Consider the following 18,707-nt stretch of genomic DNA (forward strand, 5'->3'; position numbering starts at 1 on the left):
GAAGCTCACAAGAATAGGAAGAGCTCTTCTGTGGATTAGTGGTAGATCTTTAATTACTTATGGACATATGCTGAGGTGTGAGATTAAGGTGTAGTTAAAGACTCCACGTGTTTCAGTCAGGTAATTCCTGTTTCAGCAGGGAACTTCTTGCAAAGGTACAGAACTTGAATATATCCACATTGAGCAGTGGGGATGGAGAAGGCTCAGCAGTTAACACTTCCAGCTCTTGTACAGGACCCACACCATGCAAGTCACAACTGCCTGTAGGTCCAGTCCTAAGGATTCCAACATCCTCTGGCCTCTGGCCTGTACACACATTGCAAGGAGGCACACAACAAGCACTTGTCACTTGTCGATTATATTTAACTCTGGTACTCAAGATACCATTGATTTTGTGTACAGTTAATTGCTATAAATCTGGTGTAATACTAAGCTGATCATATTTATGTGTATCTTCCTATTAGTGTAAAAGAGAGTTGTTCATAGTATAGCACCAACCTCAGAGTTTAGCGTGTATCTTGTGTTCATGCCATGAAACCTTGAACAAATGTGTTGAGAGAGGGGGCATCAACCCTAGACTTTGAGTATATATGTATGAGTGTTTTGTTCTCATGTATGTATACATGTATGTTTTTGCTTTCATGTATTAGGTGTACTACATATGTGCCTGGTGTAAAGAAGTGTCAAAGCCCCTGGAACTGGAGTTAAGGATGGTTTTGAGCCACTATGTAGGGGCTGGGAATAGAACATGTGTCCTCTACAAGAGTAGCCCATTCACTTTACCACTGAGCCGTCTTTTCAGCCCCCAAAATGTGTTTTATAGCTAATCTGAATCTATAGCACCAGGCTCAGTTTTACAGGAAACAGGCTCTGTTATCTAGGCTGTCTTGGAATTAACTTGGGCTCTATCCCAAGCCTTCCAAGTAGCTCAGCCGTGTGCACCACTAGACCCAGGCTTGCTGCTCTTTCTCTCTACTGAGGGAGACTACAGTTATCACCTCAGTGTTGTAACATAATAGGTGACAAGATTGTGAACTAGGCAGAAAACGTTTCTGCATGTTTTTTCGTTTTCCTAGACTAGATGTTAAGTGTTACATATAAATACTGTACGTTCAGGCATTTTGTTTGTAGAGCTGGGCATTGAACTCAACACTCAAGCATGCTAGGGAAGAGCTAAGCCACCAAGGAATTGTACTGTGGTCCGATAGAAATCTTGTCCAGTTCTAGTCCTGGTTCTCACTTAATATAAAAAGAAATCTATGTTCTGTGATTTTTTTTGTACCAGTATGTTTAATATGAAGTTAATCCGGAATTTATTTTTCATATGTGTACTGACTTTTCCTGAGTTAAGTATGTTTACAATTTCTTCATGTATGTCCATTCAGTTAAGAACAAAAGGTCAGGTTTTGGGGGTTTAAGATGCTGATTATCAAACTTAGGGCCTTGAATATTCTAGCAAGCACTTTACCACCAAGTTACATTTCTTCTCCCTAAAAGATACAATTTGTAAAAGAAGTTTATGTGTCTTTGAATGCTCTCAGGTGAACTCAGAGGCCTGAAGTGGGTATTGAGTCTCCAAGAGCTGGAGTTAGTGGAAGTGCTGGTTGGTACTGAAGTTGAAACTCTTCCTCGTGATCATGCAGCCAGCCCTGCTAGCTGCCAGTCTACCTCACCAGCTCCTTGAAGACGGTGCACGTGTCTCCACCACATGCATACCTGGTAGATGGTGTTAGACAGTTGTAAACGACCATGTGGGTGCTGGAAAAAAAAAACAATTTTTTATGTCCTCTAAAAATGTCAGTTTATTCTGTTTACATTCTCTTTTTTTTTTTTTTAGTCTCTTTTCTTTTTTGTTTGAGTTTCTTCCCGTACCCCTCTTCCTGTGATGCTTAGATCAAGCCCAGCACTTTGTTTATAGCAGGCAAGCACTCTGCCAATAAGCTGTAAGCATATTTATTGTCTCTAAGAAGTGTGTAGTTAGAGGACAGCATTGTGGAGTTGGTTCTCTCCTTCCATGACATGGGTTCTATTAACCTAACTAAAATAACCAGGCTTGCATGGCAAATGCTTTTACTTGCTGAGCCATCTTAGAACCAAAGGTTTTTGGGTTTTTTTTTTTTTTTTTTTTCCTTCGGAGCTGAGGACCAAACCCAGGGCCTTGTGCTTGCTAGGCAAGCGCTCTACCACTGAGCTAAATCCCCAACCCCTTTTTGGTTTTTTTGTTTTTTTGGTTTTTTTGAGACTTAATTTTTTTTGTTGTTGTGTGTATGTGTATGTGATGTATGTTCAAATGCCCTCGAACAGAGGAGGGTGTCAGATCCTGTGGGGTTGGTGGTTGTGAACTGCCCATGTGGGTGTGAGGAAACAAACTTGGATCCCTGGAACAGCAGTAAACATTTCTTGCTTACATATCTATTCCTTACTGTACATGTGTATGTATAGACATGTATATATGTGTGTGTATGCACTCTGTAGACCAAGGTGGTCTCTAGTGCTGAGATTAAAGGTGTGTACTACCTCCACCTGGCAATCCACTAATATATTTTTAATAGCTAAGTGATGGAAAATGCCTTTCCTTAAATTTTGCAGTAGTCAAGTTTTTAAATCCAAACTTAGCAAATAAAAGTAAGGGTGGATCAGTGTAGTACATAGTTAATGGAGTCAATATAGCTTTTTGATTGTTGGGTGACATTTCTGGGGAGACATGAGCAAGCATCTACTTACCCAGATAGGGAAGCAAGGACAGAGAAGGTGTGAATACCACCAATATTCAGTTTGGTGAACAAGTGAGTTATTAAAGTTAGAGAAATAGAGAAGGGTTACACCTGCATCACCAGAAACCTACCCAGCAGGAGTGACAGTTGATGAAAGATGGAAATTGAGCATGCTGCACAATTGCAGGCAGCTCAACAGGCTGGAAAGTGTCCTGTTCAGCTCAGCTCAGCTGATCTCTGCTGATTATCAGCTTGACTTGACTGAGCATGATTCAGCAGTTCTTTCTGCTTATATATGTTTGGGAATGTAGGGGCCTGCTGAATCTGTTCAGTTTTAGGGACTTCCTGAAGCTATTGAGTTGTTTATTGTTTGAACTTAAGCTTCTCTGCATGATGGAATGTTTCACCTCCCCTTAGAATATCTTGTTTTATCTCCCTATGGGTATCCTTTGAGCTCACCTCTGTAATGAATGATTTAATTTCAGAGGCTATCTCTACGCAACATTAATATAGCAAAAAATGTAGTGCAGGAGAACCAAATTTAGAATTGTAGGAAATAGAAATAATCAGCTTTAATATGACTTCAAATATCTGTCAGTTTTTCTGAAAATAATTGGTTTTGTTTGCCTTGGGAGAAGGGAGCACAGGGACTCATTCTGTAGCCCAGGTTGACTGTGAGCTTGGTTTGATCATCCGATTTAGCCTCCCAAGTACAGGGATTGCAGGTGTAAATTACACCATCCAGCTCTGATGCTTTGTAAAACTGTTGTGGTATTTTTCCCAGAGATAGTTTTATTAAGTTCTGTGCTTAAAGCACATTGAATTGTTTGTTTGCTTATTTTTAACATCACATCAAAACACTATCTATTCTGGATATAAAAGTACTACTTTTAACAGTAACGAGACCCCTGTGAGATCTGTTTTTAAAGTGTTGACTCTCTAGCTACATGCTTAGGGAGTGCCTGTACTAGAGTCAAAAAGCTAAAGATTTATTTCATTTATATGAGTACACTGTCACTGTTTTCAGACACGCCAGAAGAGGGCAGCAGATCCCATTACAGATGGGTGTGAACCACCATGTGGTTGCTGGGAATTGAACTCAGGACCTCTGGAAGAGCAGTCAGTGCTCTTAATCGCTGAGCTCTCTAGCCTGAGCACAGTTTTCATAAGGGTGGTTTTGGCCTTGTGTTTAACAATTAGAAATAAAGATATTTGGTCTTTGAGATACATTTATTTCTTCTCTAACATTTAGCATAGCGGTAATTTATTGATGTACAAAGGCAGTAACTTAATTAAATTAATTCTACTGAATCTTTTCAAAAAGGTTATGTTTATTTTCTTTGATTTTGATGGATTTAAGTCTCCACCTCTGTGTAAATGTATCCCTTAGTCTCCCTGGGACTGTCTGTACATTGTCCAATCCCCTGATTTGCAGAAAATACTGGAGGAAATGAAAATGAAAGCTGTGTTCTAGATTGGTGGTTGCTGACCCAGATTTTTTTTTGTTTGTTTGAGTGCTCTGATGCATGTCCATCCTTCTGCCTGAAGAGGGCGTCAGATCCCCTACAGGTGGCTGTGAGCCACCATGTGGTGGCTGGGAATTGAACTCAGGACCTCTGAACAACCAGTGCTCTTAACCGCTGAGCCATCTCACCAGCTCCATGACCTAGACTCTTAATGTTCCTCCATGACAAATAAGACATTTCTTCAAGGAAGATACACAAATTACTCCAATGATACACGAAACCATGCACATTAGTCATGGAAATGCTAATAAAAACATGAGTTTCCATTTTATAGCTACTGGGAAAACTACAATAACAATGTGTAGAATAGGTAAAAATTAAAGTCCTTAAAAATTGTTGGTGGCTGGTGAGGTATCTAATGCCCATAATCGCCACAATTAGGGGCTAAGGGAGGAGAGTAGCTTTATATTCCAGGCCAATCTGGCCACAGTAAGCACTTCCTCATTTTAATTTTAGATTTTTTTTTAAAGTATATGTGAAGGGAGAGTGTGTACATAGGAATGCAGGATGCAGGTACCTACAGAGGCCGGGTAATGATGTCACTCAGAATCCTTGGAAGCAGAGTTACAATTGTGAGCTGCCTTGATTCCGCTGCTGCAAACTGGACCAACATCCTTAGCAAGAATAGTACATGCTCTTAACTACTGAGCCATCTGCCCCAGCAGCCTGTATAGCGCACCCTCCCCCGCCCCCCAACCCTGGTTCTAGGAAAGCTAGGCAGTGGGGAGGAAATTTTCAGGTTAGCTCCAACTCAATATTAATTTGTTCCCCGACCAAAATAAGTTGTGCCTTTAGCAATGGAGGGTTACCATCTTGTGATGCCCAACCAAGAGCAACAACAGTACCAGTGTTTTGTGTGTGTGTGTTTACAAATGAGTGAGTTCCCAGAGGCTTTTCTTACATGCTAGCCCAGCCCCACTGCTCCATTCTGTCACCACTTAATCTTATCACTTAAAGCTTTGATTCTCCTCTGCTCTCACATTGTGTGTGACTCTCTCTTTACCCCATTAATGCCTCATCTCCCCCTCTCATGGGCACTTTCTAGCACCCTGACCTCTTCAGACACTCCAGAGTGTACAGACAAACTGTAAAATTCAAAACTAGGATGTACATAGGGGCAAGAACATGAGACCTAGTCCCCCTAAGTTACATCACTTAGTATTTTCCAGCAAATTGTTTCACTTTGCATTATGTCTGGGTAAAATTCCATTATATATTTATACCACATTTTCATTATCCATTTTTCAGTTTGTAGGCCTTTAGGCTGGTTCCTTTTGTAGCTATTATGAATGGAGCACAGTGTGCAATGTGTCCCATAGTACACCCTTTGTTCACACATCTTTATTTGCAAATGAGTCATTGGTCTGCTTCGAACCCTCTGGCTTCTGCTACATTATCTATACTGGACCTTCACTGAGACTCTGCTCCAATATCCTGTTATGCCCTGTGTCATGGAGACCCTGAGGCTTTGGATCTGCAAGGCTAGCTCCTTCACCTGCTCTAACAGTTCATAGATGGGGTAAATACTGGGGTGGGCCAACTCAAAGCCCTGGCTCTGAACCTGGACAGAAGTAGAATTGGTCAACCTACCCTCTCTCCTCCACTCATCCACCAGAGCCAGGTCTCTAGCACTGCTCACCCAATGCTGCAGCCAGCAAGGGACAGGCCCAGTTTATCTTTCGGCTTAGGACTGCTTTGGTTGTCTGGGGTCACTTATGCTTCAGTGTGCATTAATTTTCCCCTATTTTAGTAAAGGACATGATTAGAATTTTTGTTGGGATTTAATTGAATCTGTAGATAGATTACTTTCAGTAAGACAGCCATCATTCAATGTTTATTCTTCCAACCCAGGACCATTTCTTTCTTCCATGTTTTAGTGTTTTTTTGAACAAACAAGCAAACAAACAAACCTTCATATCCATTTGGGTGGTGGTGCAATGCTTTGATCCCAGCATTCAGGTAGAGGCAGGTCAATCTCTGAGTTTGAGGCCAGCTTGGTCTAGAACAGCTGGCCAGCAAGTTCTAGTAGAGCCAGGGCTACATAGAGAAACCCTGTCTCAGAAACAAAACAAAACTTTTCAGATCCTTTTTAGGAGTATACCAAGGATTCCTGATAGTTCTTGGGGCCACTGTGAATGACATTGTTTCCCTGAGTTCTTCCTCAGTTTGTCATTGATATATGTGGGAAGACTAATGATTTTGTGTGGGTATTTTGCTGCAATTAACTGCCACTTTGCCGTAAGTGGTTGTCAGTTCCAAGAGTCATCTGGCATATATTTAGAATCTTTTATGTTTAAAATCATACCATCTACATACAATCCTTTGGCTTCTTCCTGTTCTGTTTGTATATGTTTTATTTGATCTCCTGTATTCTGGTCTACCTAAGGCATCTAGTACTATATTGGATGAGAATGGGGAAAGTACAGACAATCTAGTCTATTTCTGACTGAGTTTTTCCCTGTTTAATATAATGTTGGCTATACATTTGTCATATATAGCCTTTCTCCCTTTCTGCTTTCTCTTTTCTTCTTCCTTCCTTCCTTCTTCCTTCCTTCCTCCTTCTTTCCTTCCTTCCTTCCTCCTTTCCTTCCTTCCTTCTTCTTTCCTTCCTTCCTTCCTTCTTCCTTCCTTCCTTCTTCCTTCCTCCTTCTTTCCTTCCTTCCTTCTTTCCTTCCTTCTTCCTTCCTTCCTTCTTCCTTCCTTCTTTCCTTCCTTCCTTCTTTCCTTCCTTCCTTCTTCCTTCCTCCTTCTTTCCTTCCTTCCTTCCTTCCTTCCTTCCTTCTTCCTTCCTCCTTTCCTTCCTTCCTTCCTTCTTTCCTTCCTTCCTTCCTTCTTCCTTCCTTCCTTCTTCCTTCCTCCTTCTTTCCTTCCTTCCTTCTTTCCTTCCTTCCTTCTTTCCTTCCTTCCTTCTTTCCTTCCTTCCTTCCTTCCTTCCTTCCTTCCTTCCTTCCTTCCTTCCTTTGAGACAAGGTCTGCCTCTGTAGTCTTGGCTGTCTAGAACTCTCTGTGTGGACCTTGCAGGCCTCGAGCTAGCAGAGATCTTCCTGCCGTTAAGGCTAATGGGCATGATGTGCTTTGGTTGCATCTGCAAGCACTGACCAGAGATTCTAGCAGTCATCTCTACCTCTACAGCAGACTCCATGAGCATTGTTCCCAACGTATGTGTTCTTTTGGAAATTATGATCTACAACCTGAACTGTATGAGACCCTATCTCAAAAAAAAAAAAAATCAAAACAGAAACACAAAATGAAAAGCAATGAATAGTTTCTTTAAAATGAGTTCTAGAGATGCCCCTGAATTCCTACCTCCAGCTTCCTGCTTCAGCCTCCCAATTAGCTAGTCCTCAGCTACATGCCACTGTGGCTCATCCTCCCTTCCCTACCCCATCCCTCCTCCCTCTTCCTCCCCCCCTTCCAGTGTCTTGGTAAGTAGCCAGGTTGACCTCATCCTCTGGAATGCTTGTTGAATTTGAATTCTGGGATCACAGAAGTCCCCTCCCCCCCCCACACCTTCTCTCCTTTTATAACAGGCTTATTGAGTTACAATATACGTAAGTACTCACTTTATGTGTATAATTTAGTACTTCGTAGTAAGTTTCTACATTTGGGTAAACAACCATGAGTGTAATTTTAGAATAGTTCCATTACATCAACAAGAAAACATTGATTGGGGAGATGGACCAGTGTTTAATTCTATTTCATTAATCTTTTACATATATATATATAATATATGTATATATTACATATATATACATATTAAATTTTTTTTGGTTCTTTTTTTCAGAGCTGGGGACCGAACCCAGGGCCTTGTGCTTCCTAGGCAAGGGCTCTACCACTGAGCTAAATCCCCAACCCCCATATTAAATTTTATTGTTAAGAAAAACTTACAGGGCTAGAGGGCACAGTAAAAAGCACTTGCTGCTTTTGGAGAGGATCTGAGTTCAATTCCCAGCACCTGCATGACATCTTGCAATGGTCTGTAATCCAGTTCTGCATGATCTAATGTCCTCTCCTGGCCTCTGCAGGTACTGTATGCATGTGATGCACACACAGTTGGGCAAACATCCATACAATAAAATGAAATGATTAAAATTTTTAAAAATCTTAAATAGAATCAACACCACACACCAAAATTAACTGAGATGTCTCAGTGGCTAAAGCACTTACCACGCAAGCCTGAGGACTGGTATTCCTCAGAACTTACAGACATGTGTGGTGAAATTCTATCCTCAGAAGGTGGAAAAACAGAAAACCCCAGAGCAAACTAGGTAGCTAAATTAACTCTATTTGGCAAACCCTAGGTTTGATTGACTCTGCCTCAGTGAGTACAATAGAAGAGTGATCAAAGGTGATTCCTGACATTCATGCACATGTACACATCTCCAACCTGTGCCTACCCAAGTGCAATCATGCATACATACACATGCACACATCACAAACACACAAAGCAAAAAGCATAACGTAGCTCTAAAATGATTAGTCACTAGCTATTGTTCTACAATCCCCAAAGGCCATTGCTCCCACAGTCTAGTCTCTGAACATTCCTAGACTCCTCCTAAATCTAACAAAAGCATCCAGGTCACTCAAAGCATCCCAAATCTCTCTTCCAGCAATACATTCATTTCTTGGTTATCAGCCCATAGCTTTTCATGTTTTATGGTCCTCAAAAGTCCATGCATCAGAAATTCAACTATTCTATGTTAAAAATCTTCTGGTGGTGGATCCTGGTAAATTCTGCCACACGGACTAATAGCCCCCTAGCCTACATGATGTCTTTGCTCCCACCATCCAAAAGCAAATTTAAATTTTCAAAAGCTGGAAGTTATGGGGCATATCTTTGTTCCCAGCAGTCAGAAATAGGTAGATTTCGGAGTTTGAGGTCAGCCTGATCTATAGAGTTGGGATTACAAGAGAGAAAAACTTATCTCAAAAGAACAAAAACAAACAAATAATTTTTTTTACTAGCTGCCCAAATTTGAAATCCATACAAAACCATGGAGGTTATGCAATTTGGTGTATTAATGAGGGAATAGACTGTAGGGCCTTATCTACGATTGCTAATGACAGGGCTAGGATGGGAATCCAACCTCCAATCCTCATTTAATGCCCTTTTTTTTTTAAAGATTTACTTAATGTATATGAGTACACTGTAGCTGTCTTAGACACCAGCAGAGGGCATCAGATCCCATTACAGATGGTTGTGAGCCACCATGTGGTTGCTGGGAACTGAACTCAGGACCTCTGGAAGAGCAGTCAGTGCTCTTAACCGCTGAGCATCTCTCCTGCCCCCTTAATCTCCTTTCTAACCAACAATAAGTAAGCTGTAAGTGTGGGATGCGTCCATTTCTCTGGAGAGATCAACTATGAACAGCCCCTGGGAGACAGACTCAGGCAAGCAGACCCTGTCTTCTACTGTGTCCTCATACTTCGGCAAGCAAAGCTTCAGCACACTGCTTCTGCAACCCACTCCAGTGAGTCACTGGACCAAAGGCAGCGGTGAGCTGCATCACATTACAGAAATTGTGGCAGTGACCTGCACTCATTATGGCTCCTCCAATATTACTAGAGGGTCTCATATTTTCTCCATCCAATCAGAATGTGCAATGGCTATCTTAGTCAGCATTATCTCAGGTTTTCTCCTGCCCTTGGAAGGGGAGACTTCCAACACCTGCCCACACATTATACTCTCCTGTTTTTTCTCACAAGAGATGAAAGTCAGAATGGTTCAGGAGAGGAGGAAGAACTGCCTCTCCTTGCTAGCCGATTGTCATCCTACTTGCTGTGGAAATTAAAAACTGAATACCATTATTAAATCTTATATAAACAACAATTCGATTCTGTTTGGTTGGTTGTTTTTTTGAGACAGGGTTTCTCTGTATAGCCCCTGGCTGTCCTGGAACTCTGAAGACCGGGCTGGCCTCAAACTCACAGAGATCCACCTGCCTCTGCTACCACCACTCACCTAAAGAATAATTCCAGCTAAATAACAATTCCTTCATATCCATTCTATTTTTTCCTTGGCTCTAGTTGTCTCAAAGACGTATTCTATAATTTGTTTGAATTGATAAGTGGAATTACATTACATTTTGTGCTACTTATGTTTTATTGCAAATATTGCTTTTAAAATTTTTTCTTTCATCATTGCTGAGTCTTTCTCTACCATGGTTGTGTCTATTCCAACCCTCTTGTTGGAGATTTGCTTCCTTTTCCCCTTTTGGTACTATCAGGCACTTTAAGTTGCCTATCCAATAAGCCACGTTCTGAGAAAAAAAATGTGAGCATCTTCATCAAATAGTGGACAGTCAAGAGTTTTAGAAACACTTTATACTCACTGAAAGTAGCCTTTACACTGCCCAAAAGTCACATTCTTTGCTCTTGAGTATGTCAGGAACAGTCTGTTGTACACCTTTGCCTTTTGTTTTGCTTTCTATGCTGAGAGATCAAATTCAGGGTCGCCTACATGTTAACCACAGACTTTCCCAGTGAACTATATACCCCACCCTCTATTATGTATAAATTAAAGAATAAAGATGATAGGTAGTTATGAACTGCTTAGCATTTCCTAGGATGTGATTAACGTGGACTTTTTGCCTCCTGTGAAGATCATGTGAGGTGAAGACAAGACATTAGTTCTACTGTAAGCAACAAAGTTCCTGTATCTGCTTTTCTCCCTTCTGAGTACCTTGCCTAGGCGGCTATTTATTTACTCTGATGAGGTCATAATGCTATGTTTGTGGAGTCTCCTTCATCACTTACACCTTTGAGAAGAATCAGCTTTTAAACAACATGTGTTAGCTGGTACATTTCAACCTGAGATCACAGGCACAAAGATCTCTGGAAGAACTGGTTGAGAACCCTTCCTGTAAGCTTACCTCGTTCACTCGGTTATGTGGGCACTTTATTTCAAGTTGTAATGGTAACAACACACCTGGAGAGACGGTGGATATGCTTCTGATTGATTCTTGTATTGCAAGTCACGGAAACCTCCATGACAAAGTCCCTTTATGGTGAAGATAAACCGTCTTGAATATCACACCATAGAATAACTGGCACATTTAAAGATCTTTTCCTTTTTTGAACACATTTCTTACGGATGTTCCCAGAGAACATCGTGATCTATCTTAAGTGTGAAGAGTGATAACCTACATCACCATTATATTTATATCTTAAAGAAATGTCTAAAAACGAAGCCAAGTTAATAAAAATAAAGATTTAAGCTTTCATTCTGGTAAAGTAAAAGTCTTCTACTCAACATGCCATCCTCTTTGATTCTTTTAGAGACAGGACACGAGGTGCAAGCTTTTGGTTTCCATTTTCTTCATATATACCAAACGACATCTTCAGTTCCGGAAGAGCTTTAAAAATGTGACTTCTGATAAATATTGGCAGAACTGGTACATTTCTAGAATAAATTCTGTATGCTCAGCGTATCCTACTCAAACTCACTCATAGGTCATCTGATCATGCACTGTCCACCACAGAATAGGCTGAAGAGAAATCTAGGCATGGTAGAAGGTATATTATAACGTGAACTATATTATTATATTGAAATGTCACGGCTAGAGTGAAATCGCTAATCAAAGTTAGCCTGATGTAACAACGACTATTACAGTACACCTGGACTTTACAATTTAAAGGGTTGGGGAACTAGAAAAATTGCACACAAAAGGGAACTCCATTAGTCTCCCTCCTTCCTTTCCCAGCACGTTTCAACTCAGCAAATCCAATTGCTCTTGCCTTTAAGACCACAGCGTTGCCCTGCTCTCAGTTTTCTTTCTGTCCTATGGGGAAACCTGTGACTCTCTGCCCCTCAAAGTAGAAACTTCCTAGGTCTGCAAAGAAAGCATCTCCAGGTGAAGTTGTATCTGGCTCAGGAGCTAAAACGCGGTAGGTGTAAAAAAGACATACGAGGGTTGGGGACGCGGCACGGACTATAAATCTTACACTTGTAGCTGGAAAAACAAAATGAGATCCCCTTCCCACCAAATGCCCGCGGATTCAGACAGCTTCCTGACCTCAACACACCGCCGCTGGCCCAACCCTGAGCAGCGACCCAGCCAGCACTGATGGTGGGCGGGCGTGTAAACTGGCTGGGATGCAAGGTACCCAAGGCGCCTGGCCCAGCCTGGCCCCGCCCACCCGGCCCCGCCCCGCCCCGCCCCGCCCCCCGGGCACCCGCGCGCTAGCCAATCGAGCACGCGGGCCCCCTTCCCATCGGCGACTCCACCCCCGTGCCCGGGATGTTGGGCCCCCGCGGCGTGACGCGAGCACGGCGGCTCCGCCCCCTGCGTCTCAGGCCTCGCTGGCCTTGGGGGGATGGTTTCATCATGGCGTCAATGCAGGTGAGCGGAGCTGCTGCAGCGGGGAGGGTGAGAGGGCCACCGAGACGGGGCGAGCTTCGGCGTGGGGGCGGCGTCCGGGACCTCTGGGCCCGGCTCCGGGTGACTTTCCCTGACCTCGGGGCGTAGGGGATCGCCGGGTGGAGAGCGGAGCGGGGGTGTCGGTCGGTGGCCGCGGACAGTCGCGGCCGCGAAGTTGTAGCATAAAGGCGGCTGAGGGGAAGAAAGGGCGAAGTTCGGCGTGCGCTCCGCGGTGGAGGCTCCGCTCCGCGCTCCTGCGCGAGGATCGCTGCCGCTCGGCTCCCCGGATACCACGGGGATGCTTTTCCCCTCGCGCTCCCTGGCGGGGTGGAAACAGCTGTGCCCACTGCCCTCGCCCGCGGTCGGGGAGGCCGGAGACGGGCAGAGCGTGGGGTAGCCGGAGAGCGCCTCGCCGAGGACGGCCGCCTGCCCACGGCGCCCCGCGGCCTCTGCCCGGCCTCCCACGCGCAGCCTCGGATCGCTGGGCTCCTGCTCGCACTTCTCTGATCTTCATCCTGTGCCCCCGTGGGTGCCTCCTCCTGTCAGCCCGCACTCTGGGCATTCCCTGGCAGCCCACGTCTCTTCGAAGCCGCCCTACGTCCCTGTCCCCAGCGTCCTGTGCCACCCAGCGTGCGAGCTCCTGGGCCTGCTCCTCCGCCTCGATAGAAACTCGCCCTCTTAATTTTTTTATTTCTTACGATGCCCCACCCTTGCGGACTCGGTAAGGCTGTGTCTTCTTTGCCCTTCTTTCCCAGACCTTTAAAACCTTAGTTTGGTAGAAGGCGTCTTTTAACCCATGCCCTCTCTGACTTGATGGTGGTTATCTCGTCTTCCAACTTAATGTATTCCTTCCCCCCCCCCCCTTGCAAATCCGAGAAAAATGATTTTTTTCAGGCAAAGATGGCAACCACAATTGTGGTTTCTAGAGATTGCATGATCTATCGCGGGCATTTAATTTTCAGATGGGGCTAGCGGTGTTAAAGCACACAGGAAGGGAGAGTAGAACTCTTGTAGTGTCAGCGAAACGCCTTTTGGAGTTTTAACAACAGCTCAAGTAAAGAGAGAAACCGCATTTTTCCTTAGAAGAGTTTTTGGCTTTTGTTTCTAGAATAGTCAAGATCTCATTGTTGGCGCTTCTCTGTGATAGAAATGGTTTTCATTCTTCTGTATTTCCCCCCTTTCCCTGTATCTTCCTTCAATCTGCTTTCCTTATGGTATTCTTTTTGCATTTGCTTGTCCTGTTGGCCTCTCCTGCAGAACAATAAAACTGCTAGTAACATTTCTAGTTGAAGAGGTGTCACGAAATGGTGCAGCGAAACAAGAACAATTTCAGGAAACGTTATACTTTACTCATCTCCCCAGAGACGTTAGAGAAGTTTCGTCATTTGAGGCCAAAAAAAAGGAACTGTGGAACATCAGTTGGACAGCCGATGGGCTATATGATTGCTTTACGATTTTCTGCACTAAGACATTATTTGTTATGAACACCTGAAGATGATCTGTCTTAAGATACAGGCATTATTTAAAACTAAAAATCAAGATTAAAATCTACCACACTTGTATTTGGCAGGAGAGCTGGTTAGCTTTTACACTTCAGGTATTTAGAAAAGGCAGATCTGTTTGTAAGAGAGATTGGTATTTTTGGAATTTACTCTGTCTTTATTAGTGGGGAAAATGCCTTTTCTGCCTGTTTATATGCTTCAACCACTACTGTAGAGGAGCAGTGTCTTTCTTTTGTCTGATTAGTGTAGGAACCAATCCTTTCTGTTCTAAAGTTAAATCTTGACCTTTTTATATGTATTTCGAAGTATCTGATAATTTTTCTGGAAAGAGTAGCATTCTGACAAAGATTTATTTATTTCTTAATTGTGTGTATTGTCTTAACACTGCCCCCCCCTCAGTGTGTGTGTGTGTGTGTGTGTGTGTGTGTGTGTGTGTGTGTGTGTGTGTGTGTATGCGCGCGCACACGCAAGTGCCTGTGTAGGCCACGCCTGCTCTGGGTCTGAGTTACAGGTGTTTGCCAGCTGCTGGGTGTGGATGCTGGGAACCAAACTGGAGTCTTCCACAAGAGTAATTGTTGCTCTTAACCACTGCTCTATCTGTCAGCTCCATAGCAGACTCACTCTTTGCGGTTTTCATTTTAGTATCTTTGCTCAAAGTTTGTTTCCTGACCATCTCCACAGCAGAAGTTAGTTCTTTTCAAAATAATGTAAATAAACACAGCACTGTAACTAAGTGATCAAATGTGTTCATTAACTTAACAAGTACTTTAGATAAGATTAGACTTCCATATCTTACCATAGGGGATATTATTATTGCTAACGAAGAGATTACTTAAGCTGCAAATAGGAGCTGCTGTATTTTAAAACTGTGCATACTGTACATCTGTATTGTAAGACTTGCTAGCAATGGAATAGTTTTTAAATGCAGTAAAACCAAGTAAGGAGAGTCTTTGCTTCTGACTAGAGAATATGGACTTAAAATTGAGGTTATACTGACTTTCATGTTTCTGTTGTGTTGTTTTGGTAGAACGGGCTGCCCTGTAAAACCGCCTGCCTCTGCCTCCTGAGTGCTGAGTGAGGTTGAAGGTGTGGCTGCTTCTGCCCAGCTTGTTCTTCCATGTTTTAGCTTCATTCTTTGAAATGGGTTCTTGTTGGGTAGCCTCGGCCTACCTCACATTTGAAATGGGTTCTTGCTGGGTAGCCTCGGCCTACCTCACATTTGACATGGGTTCTTGCTGGGTAGCCTCGGCCTACCTCACATTTGAAATGGGTTCTTGTTAGGTAGCCTTGGCTTACCTCACATTGGAGCTCTTCCTGCCTGGGTCTCTTGAGTCCTGCCTGGGTTTACAGGTTGATGTGCTGTGCCTGACTTTGCTGTCATGTATTCTGCCAGTGTTCTCAACTTCTTTTCATTCACACTAAGTACTGTCAGACAGATGATGATGTTAGTCTGGAAGCACCTAGCCAGGCTCCTGAGGGACTTTGTTCTTGTGCCCACCCGTGTCCTGTGGGGAATCCTGTGGGGAAGCTGCTGTTGCTAGCACTGTCAGCGTGCAGTTCTTTTTTTTTTTTTTAAAGATTTATTTTTATTTATTTTATGTACAGCATTCTGCCTGCATATGTGACTACAGGCCAGAAGAGGGCACCAGATCTCATCACAGATGGTTGTGAGCTACCATGTGGTTGCTGGGAATTGAACTCATGACCTCTGGAAGAGCAGTCAGTGCTCTTAACCACTGAGCCACCTCTCCAGCCCTACATAGTTTTTTCTATTCTTTTTTTTTTTTTTTTCCCGGAGCTGGGGATTGAACCCAGGGCCTTGCTCTTGCTAGGCAAGCGTTCTACCACTGAGCCAAATCCCCAACCCCCCAGCGTGCAGTTCAGTGTGACACTTCACACTCTGATGCCTGCTTCTCCCTTTCTTCACCTCTGCTTCCTCTAGTTCTCCTTAAAGCAAAGTCAGAAACCACCAAGTAAGAATTCTTTCTTTAGGGCTGGAGAGATGGCTCAGCGGTTAAGAGCACCGACTGCTCTTCCAGAGGTCCTGAGTTCAAATCCCAGCAACCACATGGTGGCTCACAGCCATCTGTAATGAGATCTGATGCCCTCTTCTGGTGTGTCTGAAGGCAGCTACAGTGTACTCATATACAATAAAATAAAATCTTTAAAAAAAGAATTCTTTCTTTAAAAAAACTTTCAGATATATTTTTGTTTTATGTGCATGAGCGTTTTCCCTGGCGTGTATGTTTGTGTATGCCTGAAGAAGCCAAAGAGGGCTTTAGATCCACTGAAACTGGAGTTAAAATTGTGAGTCACCATGTGGACGCTGGGTCCTCGGAAAGCACAACAAGCACTCTTAACTGCTGATCCATCTCTCCAGCCCTAAGAACTCATTCTTAAAATATTGCTTAAGTATTGCCAATTGTAATACTTAAAATGGTAAGAAATCGGCCTAAACTTAATTTTGTTAATTCAAAAAGATTTTTTTAAAAATTAAGTGAAAAGATATTAGTAATAGGTTTCAGTGCTAGTAGCACTTGGAAGACGAGTTTAAAACTTCCCTTATATACTGCAGAAGCATTATTAGGTTTTTTAAATGTGATTCTAAAAAGTTGGTAAACCATAACAATACAGGTTATTTTTTCCATTTTGTGTGTGTGTGTGTGTGTGTGTGTGTGTGTGTATGTATTATATATATTTATTTTCCCATTTCTTTTTTTTTTTTTTTTTTTTTTGGTTCTTTTTTTTCGGAGCTGGGGACCAAACCCAGGGCCTTGCGCCTTCCTAGGTAAGCGCTCTACCACTGAGCTAAATCCCCAGCCCCTATTTTCCCATTTCTTACAGATTATTTCATGTTATGAATTATTTAGTCTGACTTTCATACATATTTTCAGATTTACTATGTAGCCATTTTGTTCATACTCCTTTAAACTAAAAGTTTTAAAATTTACCTGATTGAAGCTGGGTGGTGCAAGCCTTTAATCTTAGCACTTGGGAGGCAGAGTCAGGAGGATCTCTGAGTCTAGTCTTCAGAGCAAGTTCTATGACATCCAGGGCTATATAATGAGGCCCTGTCTCAACAACATTTTTTTTAAAAAAGGTTTATTTATCATACATAAGTACACTGTAGCTGTCTTCAGACACATCAGAAGAGAGCATCAGATCTCATTACAGATGCTTGTGAGCCATCATGCTGTGCTAGGAATTGAACTCAGGACCTCTGGAAGAGCAGTCAGTGCTCTTAACCATTGAGTCATTTCTCCAGCCCCAACATTTTTTTTTTTATTAAAACATAATTGGAATAAGGTGGCTGAGTGAGTAAGGCAGTGGACTACTAAAATCTATCTGGTATGTTTTCCTAATTTGACCCATGTTACGGTTATGATCTTAGGAGTCTAGCACATAATAGTTGATGTTTGTCAACTATAATGTGGTTATTTTTGTGGAAACCTCCTTCTTCTCTCCAAGAGTATTCTTTGTAAATGACAAACATAAGTGAACAAAAGCACAACGTAATGGGTCTTCTGTCCCTTTTAGTTTGGGATCTATCACTTGTATATTTGTCTTCGAAGTGTATAGATTTTTAACCCTTCAAGCACCCCTTCCCAATGACTCTATGACAGCGGGAAGAAAGTGCTTTAATCTTTAAAGTGCGAACAAAGCTTGTGAGTATAGTGAAGAAGCATTCAGGAATAACAAGTCTTTAACTAAGTCTACTTTAGGAAAATCTGTTATGCAGATTATTAGTGGCAAGGTTGAATAGCTACCCAGAAATACTTTAAAACCCCTATTCACATTGTATAGTCTAAAGAGTTGTTCATTGTCTTGTATGTATTTGTAAAACTTTTCCTAAGTACTTCTATATTTTTTTCATCTGATTCTTACTGCAGTTTGTCAGGTAACTCTTTTATTGTGACTTAGCAGTTTCTGTAAGATACTTATTTGGAGAAGTGACTTCTTAAAAATTATGTAATAGCTAGCAAACCAGATTTGAAGCCAACTTCTGGAATCTAGAGAGAGGCTGTACATTTGAAGGTAGTGAAGATTCACTAAGTTTGGCACTGAGAGAAGTTACTAGGATGATGAGTTAGCTCAGGAGTCAAGCAAATGGGCTGGGGCTCTGTTGCCCAGTGGCAGCACATTTGCCCCATGTACCTCAGACTCTGGGTTCCATCCACAGCACTCCATAGAAGAAACAAGTCTTGTCAGTACACTGATTTATATATAGCCTCTGTCACTAAAAAACTGAATGGACTCTGGCATGGTAGTACACACCTTAAATCTCTAGTGCTTGAGAGACATAGGCAGGCAGATTTCTGTGAGTTCTGGTCTATATAGCCAGTTCCAGGGCAGCTAGGGAAAGGCAGTAGGAGGAGGAAATATTCCTTAACATTCGTAATAAAATAACTTTATGGATCAAATTGTGTGTATATTAGCTATGTACTGAGAAAGTTATGATGGGAGTTTTTACTGTTCAAAGGCACTCTTCTTTATCATCAAGGAAAATTAAAAGTGTGATCTGGCATGCCCTTTGGCTTGTTACTTACCTAAGCGGAGCACCTACTTGGTGACATGCATTGTATCTCTCTAATTGGTCTGCTCGTG

At 42.5% G+C, this 18,707-nt stretch overlaps 1 protein-coding gene and 1 long non-coding RNA gene across 5 annotated transcripts in view; one reads left to right on the forward strand and one right to left on the reverse strand.

Moving 5' to 3' along the window:
* Window positions 1-1,284: 1,284 nt before the first annotated feature.
* LOC134486910 (uncharacterized) lies at window positions 1,285-12,368 on the reverse strand. The gene is made up of 2 exons (XR_010066469.1): window positions 10,573-12,368; window positions 1,285-1,758 (listed from the first exon to the last, which is right to left on the reverse strand). It is a non-coding gene; the product is annotated as an uncharacterized LOC134486910 (long non-coding RNA).
* Window positions 12,369-12,431: 63 nt separating this feature from the next.
* The window catches only part of Ube2w (ubiquitin-conjugating enzyme E2W), a 57,488-nt gene continuing 51,212 nt past the window's right edge, over window positions 12,432-18,707 (forward strand). Inside the window, exon 1 of one of the 4 annotated variants that reach the window (XM_063287053.1) lies at window positions 12,432-12,582. In XM_063287053.1, coding sequence (XP_063143123.1) covers window positions 12,481-12,582 — 102 coding nt within the window. In that variant the 5' untranslated portion in view covers window positions 12,432-12,480. The other 3 variants (XM_063287052.1, NM_001401288.1, XM_063287054.1) reach the window with 3 other exon arrangements.

The sequence above is a fragment of the Rattus norvegicus genome, chromosome 5 (assembly GCF_036323735.1).
Source record: "Rattus norvegicus strain BN/NHsdMcwi chromosome 5, GRCr8, whole genome shotgun sequence".
NCBI lineage: Eukaryota > Metazoa > Chordata > Mammalia > Rodentia > Muridae > Rattus > Rattus norvegicus.